This window comes from Anser brachyrhynchus (genome assembly GCF_964034855.1).
Source record: "Anser brachyrhynchus genome assembly, chromosome: 1".
In the NCBI taxonomy this organism is placed as follows: Eukaryota; Metazoa; Chordata; class Aves; order Anseriformes; family Anatidae; genus Anser; species Anser brachyrhynchus.
This window is the reverse complement of record NC_137694.1, coordinates 155,812,438-155,838,649: the sequence shown is the minus strand read 5'-3', so window position 1 is coordinate 155,838,649 and position 26,212 is coordinate 155,812,438. Positions and strand designations below refer to the sequence as shown.

The 26,212-nt window shown below is 40.5% G+C and overlaps 1 protein-coding gene across 4 annotated transcripts in view; it reads right to left on the bottom strand.

The window, feature by feature from the left end:
- Nucleotides 1-23,218, bottom strand: part of STK24 (serine/threonine kinase 24) — a 54,755-nt gene extending 31,537 nt beyond the window's left edge. For 2 of the 4 annotated variants that reach the window (XR_013944878.1, XM_080575931.1), the window contains exons 1-2: nt 22,618-23,216; nt 9,889-10,119 (exon numbers count right to left, since the gene is read on the bottom strand). Coding sequence is in view for 2 of the 4 variants with exons in the window: in XM_080575931.1 (XP_080432057.1) it covers nt 9,889-10,119; nt 22,618-22,662 (276 nt within the window). In the remaining 2 variants the exon portion in view is untranslated. Of the gene's footprint in view, nt 1-9,888; nt 10,120-22,280; nt 22,554-22,617 lie in introns of those variants that run through there. The other 2 variants (XM_080575933.1, XM_080575932.1) reach the window with 2 other exon arrangements.
- Nucleotides 23,219-26,212: the final 2,994 nt, after the last annotated feature.

The following is a 26,212-nucleotide window of genomic DNA, read 5'->3' as shown; positions in this document are numbered from 1 at the left end:
AGTATGTCAGTGTTAGTTTACAGAGTTCATCCCTCCAGGCAAACTGCATTATAACAAAAGCAAAACTATCAAGTGAACTTTGCATCCAATGAATAAAAAGAATTAGTTTAAATAAAAAAATCCACCAAAATGCCACCCTACTTGCACATGAGTATCTTGGACCACTTTCACTGCAATAGCTGCTATCAGTTACACTCAGCTTTTACAAATTACTACCTGCTCTAGACCAGAAACAAACTTCCAAGAGAAAAAATGAGGCACAGGAACCCTTTCACCTCCATTGCCCAAAAAACAATTTTTCTAATGCTTCCATCTGTTCCTCTTTACCACTACATCAAACTAAATTCCAAAGGAAAGGTACAACTCAAGTTTTCTTCTCCTTTGTAGAAATATCAATCCACCCATCAGTTTAATCCTTTCTACTACTAGTGTATACAACTCTCTGGATCTTTTGCATCCCTGCTCTGCAGCCTCTAAGTCTTTATTTCTCTTTTCCTTTTCACTCATGCATTCACGTTACTACTAAACCCCACTGTTCCTTTTGCAGGATATTCATACGCCAATCCTTTTTCCAAACCCTTAACTGCTGATGAAGTTGTATTTATCAGCCCTAAAATTGGCCAGGATCTTCAACCCAGAATTCTGCCAAGCTCATTTCTCCAATCCCTGTAAAACACGTAATTTCCACTTTCTCTCTTAAACAACACTTCCTTTGGCCTCTATTTACTGCTAAAACCACCTTCTATTCACACCCCTCATTTCCATTTTGCCTTCCTCCCCACGTTTTCTTCTCCTTCGTACAAATTGCTGTTTCAAGGAGCTGTTAAAGAAAGAAGAGCAGGAAAAAGCCTCAGAATCTCCAAATGACCCTTTTTTCCCCAACTGTTTTTACGTAGTAGCTTAAGAATTTCTTAGTATAGTGAAAAAAGTGGGAAAAAAATAGAAAGAGAAACAAACCTTAAGAACTCGGTTGAAAACACCGGTTCCTAAAAGATCACAGTTCTTTTCATCAGAACTAACACAGCACAAACCTATTTATTCACTGTGGAACTTTCCTTTAGAAGTTCAGTATTTCTGAGTTTCGTACTTCTGAGTTGCTAACCAACTTTTCAAATAACAGTTTCTGGAAGCTATACATTCAAGCATTTTAGTATGTTTATTAACTTGTTCCGTAACATGCCATAATGTTATTCCTTGACACGTGGAAAGAATGTGACGTTTTCCCTTTTACACAACTGCCTCCATTCAAACCGCATGAAGACCTAAGCTTCATTTGGCCTGAAGAACTGTACAAATGCCAAAGATATTGAAGTAAAAGAAAATTTACTGAGCAATAAAAGCTTCCCAATGTTAACACTGAAGATATGACACAAACATAATAACTATGTAAGAGCACAAGATTATGGTGGAGAGGTATTCATAATCAACATGGCAAATATTCTAGAGGTACCCAAGAACATCAGATCGATAGATTGGTGGTCATCTGCCAGGAGACCTCTTTAGACAATACACACACCAGCATTATTGCTGGCTGATTAAAAAGGTTTCATAAATAACAACGTGGCAGTGTGTGTCCATAAAAGAGTGCGTGATCTCCTCCACTACCCCCTACTTTAAAAAAATAATAATAATAAAAATTAGTTTTGCCTACTCATTGAGCTGAACATCTTCACTCAAAGTGCAAAAAGGTCCTGGTGCTAGGGCGAGGAAGCGGCGAGTCGCAAGGCAGAGCTGGATTTCCCCTTGTAGCAGCAGACGAACAAAGCTCGCACCTAGCTGCCATACTGACATTCCCTTTTCAGATATCTCACAGGCCAGCAGTTACCACACACCACAAAAGCACATATGACAAGCAACATTATATGTTTTTAAAAACCACTGCTGTGTCATCCTGATCTGTATGGCCTAACTAAATATAAGGCTTCCTGTTACAGCCTCAACAAGCAACAAAGCTTGTTACCAAGAAGAGTGGTCCCTCTCTCCCTTTGCCTCCCAATTTCTGGGCTCACCCCCTCCACCTTTTTTTGCCGTGAACCCAAACCATCTGTCTGGCTAATCCATAAGAGGTCATTTTGGAAGGGGTAGGAGGAAGTCACTGGAAAAGTAGTTTCCCCACATGAACCAAGTCATTTTGCAGTCAACACATCCAACACAAGCCAAGTGGCAAGAACCTGAAAGCAGGATGGGGAACAAGATGCTTATGTTGCTGCTTATTTCAGCAGCAACCAGCTGTGAGACCAGCCTAAAAATAGGTATCAAAATGTGAAATTATGGAGCTTTCAAGGGTTATCACAACAAGCACAACACATATGACTTCCAAGAGACAGTATTTTACATTGAGCTTTCTAAATTTTGATTTAAAACAACATGGTTAAATACCTAACTGTTGGACAACATGAAATACAGCTACCACAAATTCTCAGTTTGCCTTCAGATATACTAGTGATGCTTCCCAATCTCAGTAGGCCAGTATAGTAAGAATTATTTACCCATAAAAGAGCAGCAGTTCAGAACTGATTACGCTGATAAACAAGAAAATTCTTGAAGTCACCATTCACTAGACAGATTTTTTCACAGATTCAGAAAAACATAATCTACATCAGATTCCAGAAATAAGAATCTCTTGGACTGCTAAAAGTAGTGGAACAAAAAGTTTTGAGTCACAATTAGAAATAGTATCTTTGAATAAAGACAATGCAAATGAGCAACTCCTTTCTCATTAAAGAGCACAACAAAAGGCTACATGCAAACACTCAAGTAAAGACTATAGGCAAAGGTTCAGACTTGCAAGGTAATCATCTCTGAAATCAGGGGACCAAACTATTTTCAATATGAAAACAGGGCCTCAGAGCAAAACCACCCCTGCTAGAAACAGACAGAATGTATGGGATCTTGTATACACCCTTACTTTTGTCTTATTTATGACTGTTATGGGCTGCGTTAATGGAAGCTTTCAACAACATCTTTAAATCGGTACTCCATCCAGACCTGAAATCCAAGCAGAACTGTTCCTGAAACTCCCTTCTACCTCTATCAGGGCTGTCCAGGCGGATGGCATTTTCTCATTTACAGTGGACAAGTGAGGACAGGCACCTCTTCAACTCCTCTGCCAGGAGAGAACCTGGGTGTTTATGAGGGGCTTTGGAAGGAAAGTAAGCATACCTGTCCAGGAACCGCCTCACATGGAGTCGTGCCTCATTTTGATCCTAACACACTCCCTTAGGGTCACATCAGTTCAAAAATGCTTGTAAATGTTAAAGTTAACCAGTTAAAGCTGTAAAGCAAAAGGATGCTGACCTAAAACATGTTAAAGTCACATATAAACACTCGCATTCAAAATTACATTACGCAAATAGCCATGGCAACAACATTCAACATATGCACTGTAACACCCTTGAGTTTAATGAGGTATGCAAGCTTAGGCTTCTTTAAGTTCAGCAAGTACTGATTTAGAAACAACTGCAAGTGCCATAAAATCCACTGCATATACATTTAAGCTATCTTCCTTTTAAAAAAAGTACATGTCATTTCTAGATGTAATTCACTTAGCTTGGCCGTTCACCCATGCCACCCTGTCCTGTTTTGGTACAAAAGGTTAGAAAGCACTGACCTATCAGCACTTCAACAAGGAACAGCTTCCATACGTACAGATAAGCCACTTCCTAACCTTCTCTTGGATGAAAATCAAGGCTGAACTTCAGCCTTTCCCTGGAATACGGGCTTTCCAGAGCTCAAACCATTCCTGAAGCTCTCCATTGAACGCATTCCAGCCCCGCTGTGAACTGGCCATTGCTATTTCAGGAATGGCCTCGCTGATGCCATCTACACCGAGGCCCTAGCCAATACGTGATTTATTTTGGCTCAGCCACAGCATTACTTACGGACCTCACGTTCATCTGACTGCCTAAAATAAACTATACGTTACTTTCAGAATCACTGTTTTTCAGAAATATTTCTAGACTTCATTTACCTGAGCACGTTGTTCTACAGAGCCCAGTTAACCAAACTTCATAGAAGTGGCACATTTTATTTCAAGACCATATCATGTCATTCATAGAAGTTAACCAGAAGCTATTTTCTGTTTTCTTGCAGTACGTATGAATGACAGCTTGACTTGGAGCAGTAATTGTAGTATAACAAGACATAGAAATAACTACTGGTACAGGTATAAGCTACAACAAAAATTATCAGCAGCTATCCTTTAAGACTCTTACCATTGTCAGTTCTTTTTATAGATTTCTTTTTTAATCATTCTTAAAATAGTTTTACAGAATGGGAAGTTTTCCAGGTAAAAGAAGGAGGAAATAAACCAGAAGTCTGGTTCTCACTGGATCCGGTTTAAACAGTTCAAAAGAGGGCATCTCCACCGCTACAAAGCGTGCCAGAAAAATACATCCAAAGGATGAAAAAACCATGAGCTTAGAGACTTTTTTTTTTCTAAACACATATTATAGAACTAGTTAAATATTGGTTTGCTATCACTAGTATCTGTTTATATTGGATGCTGAAACTACTTGGTGATCATTTGCTCTATCATTACATTCATCTGTAGAAAAGTCTGACAGGGACTTAAAGACAATATATGTATGCATATATACATACACACATTATATATGTATACATACATGAACACGTACATATAAATTTTTATCCATATATTAAGCTTGGCTTTGAGTAACATACGCCAAAAAAAAGCGCCAAGATTATCCAAAACTTTATTCTTCAATCATATAAGGACAAAATAACAGCAATTAATGCTCATATATTTCTAAGTAATAATCCAAGGCCAAAGAAATACAAAAATATTATGAAGTTATAATAAAGCAGCGATTAACGTTACTAACACAACTGAAGAAAAATTTTCAGAGGCATCTCCTTCTTGGAATTAAAACAGATTTCAACCAACTTGGACTGAACAGGACAAGAGAAACAACTTTAGAACCAAATCTAAACTTGAAAAACTGGTGAAGCAGAATAAGATGCAGAAACCAGAGCTGACAGGCTCTGAGAGAGAAAAAGGTTTGGAATAAATAGCATAGCAATACTTTTAAAAAGATATAGTGCAGCAAAGCTCAGATGAGACAGTAAAAAACTTGAGAGAATTAAAAAAAAAAAAAAAGATTGACAAGAAACACAGAGAATCCTTATTCCATTACAGGGGGAGGCAGTGGATGCTGTTACCTAAAATCTAAAGAAGGCAACAGACCCAGCCAGGTTTCATAAATTAGTTTTGTAAGGATCTAAAAAGAGTTATACTTCTCTGCATGGAGCATTTAATCAGATCACAGACAGAGCAGATGAACCTTTCATTTGGAAGAGATTCAAGAACAGATATGGCCCCCACAGAGGAGAGAATGGAGTCATTGCCCATTTCATTAAGCCTACTTCATAAAGGAACACTGATACAGGCTTTTAACACACCGTGGCAGATACGGAGTCAGTCCCTTTAGATACATGCACCCATATAAACCATGTTGCTGTGATACGCTCCAAGAGCAACCATCTAGTTATTTATGACCTCCTATGACAGACAAAAACCCTTTGTGCTAACAGAATGGGAACACGAAGATACCATATTTTAAAGTGTGTCTTTGAAAGGAGTACTTGCATTTCTGTTTTATATAAAGACATTGGGGTTTCTGACAAGGAGATGTTCCTCAAATTAACTTATATTCATAACCCACTTCGTTACTACTTATAGCTCTGTTTAAACAAACTCAGCAATTACACACAAACCTCCAACAACAAAATCTAGAGAGAACAGAAGACTTGCTCTGTGCAAGCAGAAAGCTGTTTTTTATTTAAGACTTACTTTCCATGTTAAAGTTGTAATACTTCACACATATATATATCCAGCGAATAAGCCATATCTATATTAAAAAAATGCTATAAAGCAAATACATTTCTGAAAAGATGAACTCAGAATATATATTTTAAAAAAAGTAAAAAAATTTCGCAAGGTACATCACACTGCTCTAAAAAGCATAGCTAAAAATCATTTTTTTAGAAACAAGTATTTCTGGGACGCAGCAACTGTCATTAAGTCATTAGAGATAACACCCATTTTTTGTTGTACTTCCACATCTACGTTGTTCCGTAGACACCAAAAGCTTGACGAGCTATTCTCACGAACATCATGACACCAGTAAGAGGCCTCAGGCACGTACACCAGTATTATACAAGCCTTTTAAAATTTCACTAACACACTAGCATGTGTAATCACGTAGCTTAACTGAAGCAGGCGTGGAATAACAGAGAATGAAGAACAATACAAGAAGGATTTCTCAAATACATATGATTCAGATGGTTAAAAACAAAAGAAAAACTACCTAAACATTCCAGCTACCTGGAGAATCTTCAAAAATGTAAGTTTTCACGGTATTGCCCGTTAACCACCTTTGCTGAAAATACGGAATGCTTCTTAAAATCTGTCAAACATTTTAAAGGATGTCAGAACAGGTCTTCTGCAGTTCCGTAAGCGCTCCCTACAAAGGGACATGAAATATTCATCATCAGGTCTGCAGAGTCCCAGATGGGACAGAAATACTTCTTTTCTGGTGTCTTCAAACTTGTTGAAACAATATAAATACCAGAAAGTTCTCATAAAAGCTACTTATGCCTACTTAACAACTGACATGGGAATACTTGAAAAAAAAAAAGTTATTACATAATAAAAGACACCTCTTCAGCTCACAAAAGGATGTGTAAGAAACCTGAGGAAACAAAGACTGATCTGGAGCATGAAGAATAAAGAAATGAGAGGGAGAGAGAGAGAGAGAAAGAAAGAGCATAATTGTTATTGGAATCATTATTTGCCTGTCAAATATAATTCACAGAAAATCAATTTAACATTTCTCTATAAAAAGCTCCTCTTTCTGTCCATGATCCACCAGACACATGGCCAGTTCTTATCACACAGCACAGGCTTTAAAGAATAATAATTGCTGCGGTGGCAGGCAACATACCCCAAGATCTTACGTTTTCCTGCTTGATCACCTCAAAGAATATCATTCTGTGAGAAAAAAAACTATTATCTTTTTTGTAATTAGTGCTAAAATCTCATGGACGTTGATGGAATTAAAAGATGGTCAGACCTTTCCCTACGTATGGCAATCTCAGCTTGCACAGGCAACAAAGGATCTGAAGCAAATAAACCTAGATTCCCAGCCAAGACTATTAACCAATTCATTTAAACATCAATATGTTCCTTCTTAAGTATATCTATATCAGTGATGACACATCATTGCTACCCAATAATAGATCCGACTCTTACTTTAAACAGCTAATGCAACTGCATAATGTTTCATTTGCAAGATTTCATCGCATCAGCATCACCAAAACACCACGTATTAATTTTTGAGAGCATAAATAAAGACGTTTTTTATTTTGAAGACCAAAAGTTCTGTAGCACAAAGCGTCTTGCAAAACAATATAAATTCACAAAGAACTGAAGTATGAACATGGGTTACCAGTAGGACATTTAGAAAGAGCTATGTTTTCTTTCAAAAGTAGCTGAATCTTATACAGCCGGTGTTAGTGCAGTATCTTGGGGAACTGATGCATCAAGTTGGAAAATTCAGACTACTGCATTTAACAGAAGGGACACTGAAAGCACAAGTATTTTCAGAAGGTCCTCACAACAATAAGCACAAACATCACCAATGATGCCTCATCCCAGCCAAACCCATTCAAGCTGCCAAGCCCTACGGTCTCCTCTTTTCTTCACTTAGTGTGGCAACTATTGCTTTTGCTGTCTTCACAAAATTTTGACATTTGCTCAGTTCAAAACTGGACGCTGGATTCTCTTTGCCACACTACACTTTGTTAAAACTACTACGTAGCATTCCCATCAAACTTCAAACTATTTTTCTTGCATTCTATTTCACTTATCCTGTAACATCTTCCTGTTTCTCCTGTAGAAGGAAAAGATTTGAAGCAGGGATACAGTCCAGAAGGAAATAAATAAATAAATCCAATTCCCGCCTTTCTTACAAGATATACTTCACTACTAAACCTGGACCGATAAATTTCAAAAGAAGTAATAAAAGCTATGATGAAAAACACACTTAATTTACTATACTCAATCACGTGCCTCCTGATATGTTCTGGTTTTGGTTAGGATAGAGTTCATTTTCTTCCTAGTAGCTTGTATGGTGTTGTTATGATGAAAATAATGGTGATAACACACTGATGTTTTGGTTGTTGCAGAGCAGTGCTTGCACAGAGCCAAGGACTCTTCTGCTTCTCACGCTGCCCTGCCAGTGAGGAGGCTGGGGGTGCACCGGGAGCTGGGAGGGGACACAGCCAGGACAGCTGGCCCAGGCTGGCCAGAGGGGTGTCCCATGCCTTGTGGTGTCATGCTCAGCAATAAATCTGGAGTAAAGGAGGAGGAAGGGGGGACGTTTGGAGTCTTTTAATGGAACTGTTATGCATGATGAGCTTTCCTGGAAGTGGCTGAGCACCTGCATATCGATGGGAAGTAGTGAACGAATTCCTGGTTTGGCCTGGCTTGCGCACACGGTTTTGCCTTACCTGTTAAACTGTCCTTACCTCAGTCCACAAGTTCCCACGCCCTTACCTTTCTGATTCTCTTCCCCACACCACTGGTGGGAAGTGTGTGAGCAGCTGCGTGGTGCTAAGCTGCCTGCCAGGGTTAAACCACAACATGATGCCTCTGAGATCTAAATTATACATCACTTAAGTACAGTACTGCTGACAGGTTATCAGGTCTGAAAACATTTACCTTCAGTGACAAACTGTCCAAGCAAACAGGTTCAGAGCACAAGGATGAAAGGACAAACTGTCTGCCCCTTCAGTTATGCATCTCCTGGATTCAGATAAAAAGTCCTTTTTCCTTGCAAACCAACTGGTAATCTCAGAAATCCAGAGATAAAAAGGGGTCCCACTTCCAGAACCTTCACATCTTTAGTGATGAAGTAGAATGTTTCCACAAAAGTAAAAGCAGACTGAAATTTAATTTAGAAGTATTTTCTGCCTACTCAATTTCAAACCCTTTCAAGAGTACGATCTCTTAACCAGCTTGTCATCTGTTAAAAAAATAAAGAGCTACCCAGATGGGGGACACAAAGTCTGACCACAAAAATAAAGTAGTACCAAAAGCTTCCAGATATTTTCACTACCTGCTAGAGGTAATAAACCATTCTATTCAGCCAGTTAAAAACACCCCCCGCCAAAAAAAAAAAAAACACCTATTTGGCACACTCAAAAATGAACCCTGAAAGCCTGAAATCTAAACTTCTCAGGAGAATCTCAGGGAGGATGGAAGGGGAGCAGATCCAAAAAGCAATTAATGGAAAACCCTTCTATTACCTTCACGTACGGCTAATGTGCCATTTGCTAATGAGTTCGTAGATTAACTTTTTTTAATTTTGATTTTTAAAACATTCAGATCAAGGCTGGTTCAGCCTCCTTAGAAAAGCAACCTATACTTTGCTACTCAGCAGACCTTGATAAAAAAATTCAAATTTTGCAGAACAGCTGACACTGCATTGCTTTTAATGTTTTGACTATTCAAATACAGATTTAGGTAATAGTTTTCTGAACGTAACCAATGTTTAACAGGTTGTATTTTCCTAATATTAGGAAAATCTACACATATTATTTAGAAAGAGCTTAGCAAATTGATGTCGTCATTTAAATGAATCCTTTCTGTACAGAAGTGGCAAGACATGCTTTTTTCCCATTAAATTCTGTCACATGTCACAAAAATATAGTAACACGTTCTTTCTTTAGAAATTAAAGAACAAAAATAGATTTTTCTTCAACTGAGGTCTGCTTGAAACCTTGCCCTTGAAAATAGGCATGATTGGACAACTTGGAAAAGAATTACTGGTAAAATCAAACCACCATCAACTGTGAGCATCTTACCTTTAAATAGGATCCGTAATATTTAGTTACATATGAACTGTCACATTGACTCAGCACTGTGATCTCTTGTTGGATGTCTTCTATTTCGTCTTCTGCTTCTTCTAGATCAATAATTTTTATAGCAACCACTTTCTGAGTCCGATTGTCAATTCCTTTGAAAACTTCACCAAAAGAGCCCTTACCAATTTTCTCCAGTTTTGTAAAAAGTTCTTCGGGATCTGCCTTCAGAGTCTGTTAAAAAATAAGAGAAAAATTACTAAGCATTTGTAACATTAAAATGAAATGTGACGTTTTTAAAGGCAGCAAACACTTTAAAAATTCTACATGTTCCAATTTATCCAGGTACTCTTTTTTTTTCCATCTCCATAATTAATGTGTTCTTTCTACATCCTTTATATGCACATATTGCAATATTTATGCTTCCCTGTATATGAAGTGCAAATTTATCACAGTCCCTGTGACAGGGATTTACCCTATTTGGCATGAGAAAATGGTATTACCTCAATTTCTTTTTCTTGGGCAATAAGCTACAGTGAGAATGAAAGATCCTTACAAAGATTTTGTTTCTATTAAAACTAAGGTTGGTCAAATATCATTACCAATGAAAGTAATCCTTTCTGCTGTCCCTTCCTCCTTAAATTGCTCCCTTCCCAGGATGCAGGGACCTATTCCTTTGAATTTTTCACACACCACATCCTGTAAGGATTCCGTTCCCACTCTTCAGTGCACTCACTATTTCCTTTTGTTTGTTGTGGGAAGCAATTCTCTTCAACTTTCTCCTCCTAAGGATCACCTGCACAAACTGCCATACTTCCTCCTTATTCTTGACCCCAAGCTTTTCCCGGAGCGGGATTTATTTTTTTCTTCTCTCAGTTGAATAAACTCTTTCTCTCCTAACACACACTCTGCTCCCAGCTATCTCGAAGCAAGTTGTGTGAGGACTACGAGCACCTACCTAAACACGTCACCCCAAAAAAGAACCCAAGACCTATGTGAACCATTCTGCCACAGCTGGTTTTTCTCCACCGTCAAGTATTGTTAGCTACGGCTGCTCTCCAGCTTCGCGCTTCTAGTGCACAGATGCTGAGTTCCACCGTGTGCCTTCTTGATCTACCAGCAAGGGTCTTTATAGCTACTAAAAATACTTAGGTTACAAATACGCTGGATAAATCATGCCTGGAGGGAACAGCCATGACGTGCAGGAAAATAGGGTGGCATTACTTAGACTCTTCCTCTTAAGAAACAGACACCTGAAAAGGCTTCCTATTGTTCTTAGAAGGATGAGGTTCATGTTAACCAAAGTGGAAATATATTATTGGTATAGAAAAAGGCTCTTACTAGACAAATACAGTAATGTCTAAATAAGCATTACACTAAACAATTCATACTACTTAGACAAACTCTGCAAAAGCATAAACAGGGGTAACTAAGCACAAATTTCTAAGCTACCACAGACAAGTGCTGAGCCAACATTTTCTCTTCAACAATTAAGTCTGGCTTATCAAGCATCTCCCACCTATACTTCTGTTTCTGCTCTCCTATCTCAAAGGTTACATAATGAAACCTTGCAGCCCCTAGAGGCAGATCACCCAGAAGACGTTTTAGTTTGCCCAAAGCTATGAGCCACGCAAGTTTCACAGCTGAATTAGGCACGTTGAGGACCAGATAGTTGTGTCTGAGTTCAGAGATAAAGCCACTGATTTCTTCAGGCGGAGCGTTTGGAAGTTCTGAGAAGCTAGGAAGAATTGGTCCTGAGTTTTCTATGACCAAAATCTTATGGCCATCTTGAAAAACGAATGGTTCGATAATATCTGGTATTAATACAATATAAACAATATTGTATTACAACAGGATCCTTCTCCAAGCTCCTTGTGAAAATATTTATTACTATATATATATAGTAATATATATATATACATAATTGGAAGTAATGTATATAAATAAACTATATAGGAAAGAGTATGTACCTACCTTCCAAAAATCAGAACTTTTGTACATGCATTTCTTAGCTTTAAAATTTGAAAGTTACCATTCCTGAACTTTGTTCTGAGCCACAGGAGGTAGGAGCTGTTCAAAAAGAAGCTCCCTTGCCGTGTGAGAAGGTCCAAATTTTCTTCCCAGGAGACTAGGTGTTTGAAGTGCGAGCCTTAAACTACTGGCAGCCTGTGTTTATGGAAAACTACCAGTTGGGCTCTCTTTAATGATCTGCTCTATTTCAGAAATGGCCAGATCAGGCCTCCAGATACATAATGAACTGCTTGAATTTGCAATTACACGAGCGGCCAATTCCCATTCATTTTTCCGAGATAACATCTGGAAAAGATTCTCGCCAACTTTTGTTTTGTTTCTGCAGAGCCTTCCAACAGAGCCAAAATATTCAAATAGCTTTATAAATATTCTCTCTATACGACTGAATATAGAGAAAAATGCTTTCCATAGGTTCTGCCACTAGTCTCTTGCTGACTCTTCGCAAGCTTTCGCTGAGCTTATAGCATTTTCCTACTAACATTACAAGTATGGGAACTGCTGAAAGCACCTTCACAGAACTGTGACAAACCACAGAACAGAAGAGCAACATCTGCTCCAAAAGGATAAAGCCAATCATCTTGTTTGGCAAGGAGCTAGACTCTCTGCCACTAGAACTTTTACTTCAAAGCATGTCACCGAATCCATACTGCAGCAGAACAGAAACAAACCCAAGGAACGTTTAGGTCTAACAATCACAAAAATCCTGATTTCCATAACCAGTTAGTGGCGGTTTGGTTTCTGTTCGGATGGCTTCTCGCACTTCTCACAGCGACCACAACCATCCCTTCTCAGCCTCTGGCTTGTTTAACCACGCAGAACAAAGCCCTTCGCTTCTCATCATAAGCAGCGCCGTCGTTCTCCCAATAATTACAGCAACCTCTCTGTACTTGTTCCACGTCGGATTCATTACTTCTGACCTTAATTAGCCAGAAAAATATCTTGCACTTAAGATGAACTCTTCTACGTACTCTGCTCAGTAATCAGCGTTGCCCACTGCTACAGAATAAAGAGAGTCCCAAAATATTCTGAGATCAGATTTGTTCAGCCTGGCCTCCTGGCTCAAACTCACCTCTTCCCAGTCCCCTGCATTTCCAACTCACGAGCACCCAGCCTCTTGCAGAGGTTCTTTGTAGCAATTCATTCTTCTGACACCTTGCACTTCATGCTGGTTTGTTCAGGAATTCAAATCCTCAAGGTCACCGAGTTGTTCAGTAGTAGCCGGACATTTTTTCCCATTTTTTTTTTCCTTTTTTTATTGCCAAGGCCACATCTCCATCACCAACAGTCAAGAACAACCCTGGGGAAACCAGCAGCATCATCCCCTGCCATCACCTGCCCAGTTCTCCCCTCAAAGCCAGCACTACACACATCTTACAGTACAGCTGGTTTTATGTGTCTCTCATTCTGCCACCCCTGTAGCTCAATAGAAAATGTTACTGAAACTCAAGTTAGTTAGATCAAGTATACACTTCTAACTTTATTCATAACTTTCTGACCTAAGCCATAGCTTTAACAGGAGTCCTTTTCCGCATCGCATCCCAACTCTTATCTCTCATCTCCTTTTGTGAAAGCCTATTCATTCAGTTATTATTATTACTATTATATACTTTTCTCTTTAACCTGCAGTAATTCCAAGCCATCTCCTTGTTTGAGTTCTCAAATTATTCGGGGAACTGATTCCACTTGCAGATCTCTGGTCTCTGATCTCTGATCTATGCCTGCTCTTTTGAAATCGACAATTGTCTTTTGACACCTCTTTCCTATACTTTTAATTTTACCAAATCAATTTCCAATTAATCAGTCCAATCCTCACTCCGTATCAAGCCCAAAATACCATCACCTAAACAAGTTTAGAGATTTCTGGTGAATATGAAATACCACGTGGTGACCTGGCTTGTGACTGCTGGTGATTACTGCTGTCTGCTACCACACTTGGAGATAAAAATAATATGGCTTGAACCTTGTTCACACGTGTGCAGGGAAACCTGGATACACACTGTAATAGAGTGTCACAGACAATGAATCCTACAAAATCATTAAGGACTGATGAAACTAATAGAATAAAATAAAAACGAACATAAAGAAATCCATCCACATAATCACTTCTGGCTCTGGAAATCCTTGAGCAGTACAATTTACCAGAAGCTGTGGAAGTATGCCATGGAAGTATTGCAAGTTACCCCATTCTTACACTTTTTTTCTTAGACATCTATTCCTAACCACCACCAAAGACAAAACACTGGACCAGATGGGCCTACAATCTGACCCCATCCAGCTGGTAACTCTGCTAAATTATTTGCATCCAAGTCAGAACTTCAAAGACAAGCTGAAAACACACAAAAATATTTTTATATTAAAATAAAAATTGAAATAAAGGAAAAAAAAAATCCACAACAAACCAAAATTGTATGCTTAAATGGTTTCACAACATCAGGAACAATTGCTTACAGGAAAGAGAAGCCTCAAATTTTGCTACACAGCATTTTACCTTTCTCAGAAGCTGGTATCAGTTTTTGCTTTCCACGATATATACATACATACCAGATATATGTATAGCTGATACAATTTACAAGATCGTTTCCTGTAGTTGGTGGGAAACTGAAATAAGACGGAGGCAGGATGCCATAAATTCTGCCAAGAAACTTCAGGGGGTTATAACCAAAGGGTGGGGGACAGGGGTCCTCTAAAGCCTTGCATCTCTCAAACACTTCAGTTGTTGAACAGAAACGAAGACAAACCCACACAGCATGCATCGCAGTGGCCTTACTAACACTCACATCTGTTTCACAGGTCAACTCCCTCATAAACTCTGTTTTCTGATTAGACTGGAAGAGGTTTTAAGCAGGGTTAGGGGGAGAGTTGCCTATTAAAACATTATTCCTCATCCATCGTACAACCCCCTTTCCACCTACTTTCAAGGAAACTGCATTTGTCTGGGATCCAGAATACGAAACTTTCAGTTCTTTATCAATAACATGGATCTCCAAGACATGCTTCCAAATTCCCAGTGAACTAATGTCATCTTCTGGGTTCAGTGTCCCCTGAAAAAAAGTCAAACCTTAACGTCATGATATTGTTCATTCAGATTACCATTCAGAAAGCAACTTAATGTACACCCTTAGGAGTTCAATGCCAAAATTAACAGTTGCCTAACCATAACCTGCTTTCTTTTTCTTTTTTTAAACAAGCATTCAGAAAGAATAAATTTTAAATCAACATGAATTCTAATTTAAATAGTTTCTCAAGCTCATTTGTAATTTTTAATAACATAGCATTTTAATACCATAGCTAGGAGCTTTCAGAAGCTGTACTCCTCCCTCCCATCCATCACACTATTTAAAAGCAGATTGCTGCAACTGAAAAAATCTCCCCGTGCCTTCAGCATGCAATGAAAACAGCAGATATCACCAGCAGACACAGCACTGACATCTAGAACGTATTTTAGACAGCGAGTGAAAGACAGCTAAGGAAGAGCCTCGAAGAAGAGCTTTCTAACAATGCCTCTCCCTTGTTTGCACTTGCTCAGACACCGTGACCATCACACCTCACATGCCCTGCTATTGTTCAATGCCAGAAAGTGGTGGCTCTCGCTGGAAGTTGCCACCATTGTGACCAACGGCTGAATAAATCGCACTAATAGAAGCACTTGGAAACTTACGTTGCGTTAATACTAACTGAGAAAAAGAAGAAAAAATGAGTTTTAGGAGCTACAGCATTCCCATAATTTGAGGGAAGACTTATAGCTATTCTACCATCTGACAAGACACCCCAAACGTCTCTTAAAAGGTGCCTAATAACACAACTTGAAAGAGAATGTGAGTACAAGCACTCCCAGAATATTCCTGATTCAAGTCTTATTTTCTATAGAATTATTAATACAGAACGAACACACACGACAGCCTGAAGCCTCTGCAACCCAAATATTTCTTACTCCCAGATCTGCTCTTGTCCACTAAGAGGGAATGATTCCACACACAAATACTTGCAGTAAACAAAGTATTTGTTGGCTTATGAAAGCAATTTCAGAAAAGATATATATACATATATTGTCAATTCAAAACACCTCTTCAGATAAATGTAGTTTTCTTTTGACTTTGCAACTATACATCCTGAATATGAATATTCACGAGTTTGATTTCAGGAGAGACAGCAGGGAGGGACATGGGAGAAAAAAAAAAGAAAAAAAAAGATTTTAGTGGTATCAGTTAACTTGGGAATGCCATCATCACCCTGTACCGATCATGACGCAAAGCTCAATCAAGCATACAACCCAAACACATCAGCCCAGAAGAGTGCCTAATTTTGTCACGATGAAATTGCTACTTTTACAGTCGAAACCAAAATATAAGTTCTTAATAATGGATTAGGAAACCCAAGAAGAAAATTGTTCTGGGACTGGTCATGGAGTATCAAGTCATAGAATCATTTCCTGTTATGTGAAGAAGCAATATACTCTTTCTCACTCCACATCCCAAATTCAGTAAACTGATGTTTCCCAATGTATTGCCTCTTATTAATTGCCATGTGCATATATATGCAAGAAAACGTACCCCAGGTTAAGAGATGCAGATGGACAAACACAAGAGTCCTCAACTTCAAGAGCTTACAAGTAAAAGACATTTTGATCACATAGCTGCACCCACACAAAGGACCACCTCTGTCCACACACGACTAAACAGGGCTCCACCAGCACCGGTGGGTGTAACATCAGCAAAGCGATAACCAGGTGAAGTTATTACAGGATGCAGTATTCTACGCTAGATGCCGTGCTGGCTCTGTTAGTCAGTATTTGGCAGTTCCCTGCCCAAGACAGGGAACATGAAAAGAATTTTAGCACAATTTAAGATGTAGCCAAGATAGAAATAGTCATTTCCTATCTCAGAAACACGAAAGACGCCACCGTGTACATCGCGGCCAAAACCTTGTATACCTCTCAAAACACAGGTCCCAGTATTTAAACGTACTGGCTGCATCAGCAGTCTTCTGTCTCCTTGGGAACTAAAATGACAGCTGACTAAAAGGGCACCTTACTCCAACAAGAGACGGGAAACTTGCCGACACCGCTGACTAGACTAAACATACCTGCCAGAAGCAGCATCTATTTACCTGTTCTGGAAGCCCACCTGATGGAAATGTGCTTTTCCTGTTCAGAGGCTGCTGACACAAACGTTGAGACAATAAGAAGATAAAAAGGTGAATGCAGTAACTGATAAGGACATCGAGCCATCGTGGACGTGACTGATACCAGAGCAGAGATACAAAAACTAGATTTCGTAAGCTCAGCCTTTGGAAATCAGAGTACCTCTCCTTACCCCCTCTACCTCTGTATAAACACGCCACCCTGCCTTTATATAAAATTTTAAAATTAAACAGAAATCTGGAAAGCACATCTAAAATGGATCGCTCCAAAACCACAGAAAGGCTGAAACAAGGTAACAGATTCAGGCAAGTAAGGATTCCCTCTTGTCACTCATTATTGCAAGAGCTGTCTTCCTCAGTCCTTCAGCTATTTATGAGGTAGTCTGTCACTTCTGGGGCTGACTGCATCAACTCCCTCAAACTGCTCCCCAAAGGCAGAGCAGTTCATACATGAGGGTTATTCCACCTGACAGAAAAGGACCTGCAAAGGCCACAAGCAGAGTAGATCAAAGAACCGTAAAGAATGAGAAAACCTTAACTCACCTGCTGTCATTTTAACTCTACGGGCTGAGTTTGCAGCACCGTGGGTTAAATAAAATCCAAACCTGAAGCTTCACCCTGCAACGATGACTTCCTAGGAAGCTTCCCCAAGAAGTCATCCACAGCATGTCCAAAGGAAACCAACTCTCACTCCTCCACTTACACTTAATGGCAACATTTTGGGGGTGTAGGAGAAAAGAGCTCAGCAGGCACACATTCGCTAGAAGTTGCTACACGTCTTCGCACTATCAATAGTTCTGCTGTCGGTAAGAGTTGACTTGTCTAGAAAAACTCCAGGCAACTGTTGCGTAGCCCTGAAGGAGCCTTTGACCTAAAAAGCCAGAGGACACCAACTCTGTTCCTGCAAAATGAAAACCCTTCTGTCCTCGCGCTGAAGGACCAAGCTTATAATATGCCACTGAGTCCGGGGCATCTGTCCCCTGGATATTTTACAACAGGTTAGCCATGACCATAATGGTCCAAGGATCTTTCATATAATGAACTGCTGCAGGTTACTCTATCAAACTATCACTTAAACAAGAGCAGTGAGCACAAACCTTCAAAAAATCGAAACTGGGAAAAAAAACTGAAACTCCCATACACGTGCTGCAGACGCAAGGCAGCAGAGGCTGCACAGCCTTTTCAGAGCCTTCAAAACCCAGTGCGTTGTGGTTACCAAACACAGAGCTCACACACAAGACAGCTACAACAGTTTATTGTAAAAGGAGAATGAATTATAGTAGGGAAGACAGTAATATGCATAATGTGTCAGAGCACAAGAAGAGCCACGCTGGATCAGAACAAAGCATCCTGGAGGCCCCAACACTTTCTCCTACAGCAGCCGAGAGCGAACATCCTGGGAAAAGTGCAAGAACACACAAGTAAACATCGGCATTTTCCAAAACACTCTTCCAGTCTCCAGCGAATTTACAGTTCAGACACTCACTGAGTCAGAAGCGGTGCCTTTATACTTAGCAGCCCTTCTTCATTTGTCAAGCTCTCACTTAAATCTAGTTAAAGTTTTAGCTAGGGTTTCTTGTGGCAAGGTGGTGTGATTTTTTTGTTTAATTAGATTTTGGATGAAGAAATGGATGCAGTTCTTGCACTGAAAATGAAGAATGATTTTTTTTTAATGGTATACTAAGCACTATTATTATTACCAAAAAATGAAAGGGAGGAAGATAAAGAAAAGTTGCATCATACACAAGAGGCTTTGGCTTCAAGATGATGCAATTTTAAAAGCACATTAGGAATTTTACGAATGTGGCATACGGGCACACCTAAAAATACAAACAAAACTTCTCAGAAAATATTTTTTCTGGAAAAAAAAAAAAAGAGTTCCGGGCATTTCAGGGCAAAAAAAAAAAAAAAGGAGAGTTTTTGTTTTGGCTGTTTTTTTTTCCCTTCAGGAAACTGAAATAGGAAAGGTGAAAGTAACTATTTCTTATCAGTAATTCTGCAATCCATCAGCATTCACATCCATTATGTCACAGAAATGAATTTGAAGCTCTTAGTCATGTGAAACTCTTTCTCACCTGTACTGCAGAAGCACAGAGAAGTATCACACCTAGATCCACCCCAACCACTGCACTGTACTGGCTGAACACAGCTAAGTGCCAAAAAGGCACACACCACCTATGGGCTCCTCTCACTTCTCCAGAATCTGACGTTGATGGAGCCACTTATCTTTCCTCAGCAAGAGTTCTTGAAAGTATTCTTCTTGTTAAAACCACAATGTATGGTTCATTTTAAAGGAACTTCACAGTCAGAATTACACAAAGAGATGAGGTTAAAAAACCCAACTGCTTTTCTAGTTCTCCAACTTCAGAAACAAAGGAAAACAGAAACAAATCAGACATAGCTTAACCCCAAAACCTTCTTAAGTGTGCGAAGAGAGGAGAAAGATGTTTAATAACTATTAATTTTAGCATTTTATTGCTAAAGATTACATTAAAACTGCTTGCTGCCAGATATCTGACAGCTTGATGTACTGCAGTACCGTGTTCTGCAGCTTCAGCCCTTGAGCTTCTCTCTGCAAGCCTACATATCCTGAGCTTTCTGGTTCAAGACACTCCTAACAGGCTTCAAAATGCATTACAGCCCACCGAGCACCCGTACCATTAATTTATGAACACAGTATTTTATCATTTTAAATGGTCTCATAAAGAAACTCTAGAAGCTTACCACAGCCTTGGAAGTGCAAGCCAGCCTGGTCTGAAAGTCCCTTTTACAGGTCACACACACTTTTTCTGAGCCAGCCATGCAAAAATATCACACGTTACAGACAAGCAAGCATTCTTCTTAAGTCAGCTGTGTAAAGCAGAGAGAATGAAGAAGACTTTCTGACAGTTTAGTAGTGATGCCCCTGCATGCCACACGCTCAAACGCCTATCGACACAGAGCCCTTAAACTAAGGGCAGTACAAACATCGAGTCCAAACTTATTTGCACACATCGAAAATTAGGTCAAAACCCAGCTCTGTTTCTATTCTGGTTAGAACATGCCCGCTTCGCAGCAGACAGTGAGTCTTGGATTTGACAACCTTCCAGCACCATCCTACATTTCCTCCACAGCTTCTCATTCCTTTGGCTTACTCTCTACCCACTCACTTTTCATGCATCACTCTTCAACCATCGATCAGATATGTTGTTCAGAGAGAAATGCATTAATCCTTCGTTCCTCTGCCCTGCTTACACACTCCTCTGCTCACACCAAACAGCGTAACAAAGCGCTAGTGAGTTTTTGGGGTCAGGAAGTTCCTCTTGTTCACAGTAGGATACGGATTGGTCTCTTGGACAAGCACAGCGAAGAACGCGAGAGAAAGCTGCCTAACTTTCTCACTGACATTGTTTACACCATTTGTTGCAGAAGCTGGTAGGTGGGGAGAAAGGATCACACTACAGAAAGAGAAAACACAGTCCCATGATTTAGACAATTTAATTATACCTCAGAGAACTGAGCTCCATTCCTCTCTTCTACCTAAGCCACAAACCATAAACTTTGTCTTATTTAAGCAGCCGCCACACATAGTACGTACCTTAATATTTGAACATTTATCTGCAAATAGAGCCAAAAAGAATCGTGTGCTAAAAAGAGACCACTATGAGATTGCAGTGTATTCTGACAGAATGGAAATGGATCTAGGCATCTTGAAGTGGGGGCAGAAAACTAGCAAGCAGCTTTCGCATTGCTCATGGATTTTATGCTTCTACCTATCTTCGTTTGGTCTTTAACAACAGCGTGAAAAAGACAGAGTAAAGTTCCCAAACACTCAAGAAACTCTAATAATAATACATTAAAATTCATGAGAATAACAACACTGTCCTAAATAAAAAGAGATTGAAGTAAAACCCCAAATTATGTGCACTAACAAAAAAATCCTGACAGCCTTAAAGATTTAGTACAGCTCACGGTATTACAAACTAAATATCAAACCAAACAAGCCAATAAAAAAAAACAGATCCCTAAATTACGAAATGACACACATGGACAATACATGCATATTGCTGGAGTAACCTTCATTCTCTTACTTCCCAGCAACTCCAAATCTGACTTTTTTCAGCCTAAAATACAGATTCTGTTTCAAAATAAGTACCAGAAAATTTAGCATTAATCCAGCCCTACCCAAAGGAAGGAAACATTACTTCTGTGTGTCTTTCGCAATCAGCAAGGGGCTCACATTTGGAAGGTAAACTCGAGCACTCCACAGCAGTACCTACCGAGCGATAAAGCAATCGGTTCAGGGCGAGGGCCTACATACTCAGTTTGGCATCCAGTGGCAGCCTGAGCATACAACTCACGCCGTGCCTAAGAATATAACATTTTAAATTCAAACCCTCGGGTTATGCAAAGACCTGAGATTCACGAGGTAGAATCTGCTTTGCAAAACAAGCACGCAATCCCAAGTAAATCAATACTTACACCTCACGAAGCACAAAACCTTTCAGTCCAGGATTCAAAAAACCTTTACCTCCCATTCATAAGTTTTCCTTTTGGAGATCGGGGCAGGCAAGCATCTAATATGATGTGGGAAACCTTAGCATAACATGCAAACACTGATGCCCTTACGGCTTTTCTGCCAGAAGCTTGCGTTGCAAGCAGTTCAACCACCAGAAAACCACATCGGTTGTTTAAATATATATATATATATATACATATACATATCTCGCTACTGCACAAACCCAGCCAACTCCATCACGTAAGGCCAGCAGCTACCCAGCCCTGAGGGCCAAGCACAGCCCCCAGACGTCCATCCACCACCATCCACCCAGCCAGTCCTACAGATGACCACTGCAGCATGGGCTGAAGGTCAACATTTTCGGGCCCTGCTTTCCCCTCGTTAGCATCAGGGGGCTGGAAAAGCCGAGCTGCACCTCGTGGATTAAAACACGGGGGAGAACTACTGGGCGGCTGGAGGGGGAAATTATTTTTTTTTTTTTAAGAAGAAGGAAAAAAAGGAAACGAGACACAGCCCCTTCGCATGCTTCCAGCAAAGCGGCGGCTCCTAAGGGAAGGACCCAGCAGGCGCGGACCTCGCTGGCAGCACGCCTTGTTCCCGGGGGTTTCACGACCCCACACCCACACATACCCCCCACACCCCGTACACCCCACACCCCGTACACCCCACGCCGCCATTTCGGCCCCCGCCCGCCCTTCCCCGAGCCCCGCCGGCGGCGGGCGCTCACCTGCATCCCCGGCAGGCCCGTCTGCACCGGGGAGTGGGCCATGGCGGCGGCGGAGGCCTCGGGGAGGGGGCCGGGGCTCCTCAAGCGGCGCCAGGGGCCGGGGCTGAGCTCATCGCCGCGCTCGTACACCCCTCCTCCTCCTCCTTCCTCCTTCCTCCTCCTCTCCCTCCCCCCGAGCCAGCAGCAAAGGGGCTGTCCCAAGCGCCGGCTCCTCAGGCGCCCGTCACGGATGCAACGGCGGCTTCCTCATCCCTCCTCCCATTGACCCTCCTCCTCCTCTTTCTCCTCCTTCTCCTTCTTCTTCTCCTCCTCCTCCTCTTCCTCCCCCCGTACGCACCGCCTGGGCTTGCATCGTCCTCGGGGCTGGGCGAGGCGCCTCCATCCAGCCCCGTAGCGCCGCACCTGGGCCTTGGCCTTGCGGGGTTTGGGAGGTTTTAGGATATTTTTTTTTTTTTTTAAATGTATTCGTTGTTTCTGGCAACTAAAAGCCCCGTTTCTCCTCTCCCGCAGCCCCGTCAGTGGGGCCGAGCAGGTGAAGCGAGATGGGAGCCAGGCTGGGGGGCCGCCCGCTTAAAATAAGGAAGCCGGGACGAGGCGGTAGATGAAGATGGCAGAAACCCTAGACATGTGCCGGTGTGTCCTTTTCCTGCCTCCCCTTCGGGCGGACGCTTTCAGAAAGGTCACGGTAACGCTAGAGCTCGTCTGAGGGCTATGGTTTCAGGAAGCACTTGACTTCCTGTCAGAAGCTGCAAAAGCAGCAAGCCAAAATGACGGCCTGGTTGTTTTTACAGCGCTTGTGAAGGGGAGAAGAGCGGGTCAGGAGTCCGGGTCTCCCCCGCACAAGAGAAATCCTGGGCCTGTGTAAAACCTTGAAGAACTTGACAATATAATACTCCCTGCCCTTGGCCTACTGAAGCCGAGATCTGACAGCTCCACCACACATTTTCCGATAGGCTGGTTATGGCCAAAAGGTCCCCTCCTTTTCCCCCACAAACAGCTAGGTAGCTCCATAAGTACTGGAAAGACTGCAGCCGGGCAGACAGTGGGATCCGTGGGACAGTGGTTCACAGTCCTTTCAGCCGAGCTAAAGGAAACCACCTCAGCATAAATTGTTTTTCAGTAGGTCATCCACCAGAGAGAGTCCATACAAATCTCTTAACTGCAGGAAAAGCTTTAAAACAGAAAAGGATCTCTTATGGTTAGACATAAACTCCCTCCGAAGCTTTTTCTTGTAGCTAAGATGTTCCTTGTTGTCTTTATAGGCTGAGCTAATGCTGCATAATCTTATTTTCCTGAAACTTACAGAAACGTAACTCTATGATTTGTACCCCTCAACTGAGCCTGAATAAAATCAGATAACAGCCTCGTACAGGCACCTATATGTACATACACACCAATTGTTCCCCTTTGAAATAAGACTAAACATAGCAGCTCTTGAGTACAGTGAAAAATGGAAAGGATGATGGATAGGAATTGGGTGGAAACTTGAACTACAGGATTTTTTTTATTAGTTGTTCTTGAAGGACTTGCTAGTTTCCTTAATGCGGGAATGGATTTTAAGTTATGCCTTTTTTAGCCTCAGAAAATATAAGAGTGCTTCTACTGTTTACTAGCTAATAATGTTCTAAGAAATATAAGAGCTTTCATTTGAGTTCTGCCTCAGTCAAAATCAAATATGTCATAAGAATTTTTATGAAGATTTTCTACTACATTGATCTCCACCTTAAGGCATTTTTGAAATCTTTTTTTTTAAAAAGTAGAGCTTTAGTATCTCCATGTTTGCTGCACTGTTTGTAGTAATTTTTTTTAGCTTGCTAGGAAGAAATCTAGTTGAGATAAAGGTGAACCTTTTTCTTTCTCCCATGAATACCACTGAGCTACATCACAGAGTGTTAAAAAGCCTCATTGAGAAATTGCCAGGTTTACCATTGCCTGTGCAGTTTTGATTTGATCTTTTCTGTATAGTTATCACAACACAGATTTTATCAGCTGCCTTACTTTTTCTGTCTGAGCACATTCAATGCAGAGTGAAAAGACAAAGGGTATAAAACTAAGCTTTATCTTTTGTATTTTGAAAGGTATAGAGCTATTATTTTCTATACTCTTTGGGACTTAAATAATTTTCATAGTTTCCTAAGGAACACAAACTTAATTTGCTAGAGTTATGTTTTATCGTGCTAATTCCCTCTCTACTTTCATTTTGTAGATTCTCTATCTCAAAGCACAAAAAGTTACCATGTGCGAGCTGCTCTGAAGAGCATGTTTCTGTTTGCTGATAGTTTGTAAATGCTAGTCTTTGGCTTTAAACTTAAGCTCCTTCATTACAGACTAAGAAACAGAAGCCTTGCATTTCTTTTCACTCCTCTTCTCAACCCTACCCAAGAAAAAATGTTTTTGTGTATTCCACTCCAAAGAAGGGCTGCTCTTGCAGAAATCTTTATTAATTATAGAATGATAGCATGTTATGACAGCCTGCCATTCCAATACAATGACAGAGACTTCAAAAATAAACAATTCTTATTAATAAAGTGGTTCTCTGTTGTATCTTTTTGAAGCCAGATGTTTTCAGCGTGCAAAGATTCAATCAATTTATGTGTTGACTTCTCGACACTCGGTTTGCCTTCAACTTGAAGCAACACTTTGAATATGCAAAGAATTTCTGCTTTGCTGGTTACGGAAGATAAATGTTATAAAAGAAGAATATAATTGCATCATTGCACTGGCAGTGACTGTGAACTTCTTTTTATAAACTACCCATGAAGAAAAAACATTGTCCTTTTACCTTTCTGTCCAACACCAAAATTTCTTCTCAAATGAGAGATGTAAGACCATTGATGTTTTTCGAAATGAAAGATATACCAGAAACTTAGCTCTTTTAAAATTCGTCATATACCATAAATAAATAACTATTCCTATTTTGAAAGAAAACACCACAGAAAAAGCGCTGTGGGTTATACCAGCTGGGATATTTGTCTACAAAATACTGCACGTGGGAAATGTAGCAGTGACTAAGAAGGAGGCACAAGTTTTCCTGGGGAAGAGAAGTATGAGCAGGTGATGGCACTGCTTGCAGTAGCGAATGGCTGCAGGATCGCAGCGGCTCCCAAGCAGATGGGGTTGCCTTTGGGCACCCTGTATGGCAGCATCTTGCCATCCTTGACTTGAGGTCTGAGCAATTAACAAAGTCATAGTACCATGCTGTTCTCTGCTAGGCTTGCTGGCGTTTTGTTTTGTTTTCCTTATTATCTTTATCTACGATCTTCTGGCTTTCCTGTTTTCTTTTGCTACATTTCCTTGACTGGTCAATTTCTTGGTAAACTCTCGTAACAACTCGTATAAAAATGTAATTTCTTCTCTTAATTGTGTATACCAGATTCCTAGAGATTTTTTTTTAATTACTCTGCTGGTAGCCCGATGGACTGTATACTTATAATGAAATTCTCAATAGCTTGTCAGTAAGGTTCCAGTGTGAATGCTTACATTCTAAATGGATGACACTTGCCTGTATCAAATAATGCAAAGCAGCTTTAGCAAGGTTCTTCATAAATAGACCTGAAAGACCTTAAGTGGTCCTGGGATTAAAGGGGAAATCCTCACGTGGATCTGTAGCTGATAATAGGTAAGAAAGAAGAAATAAATGCATTTCACAGCAGAGGGCATTGCCGATACACTGCCACAGGAATCCATCTGGGACCAATCTTGCTCGGCATATCCGTGAATGATCTAGAAAGGAGACTAGAGAGAAATGGCAAAACAGTCTGATGTTGCCAAGAATCATGAGGTAAAACTAAAACAAGTGCAAGGAGTTGTGGAAGAATCTCAGAGCGACTGGCTGCTGAGTGACACACCAGCAGATGGGAGTTCAGCCTTGAAAAATATAAAGGGGGAAAGTACACAGGAAAACAATTTACATTTACATACTGTAGTTCCAA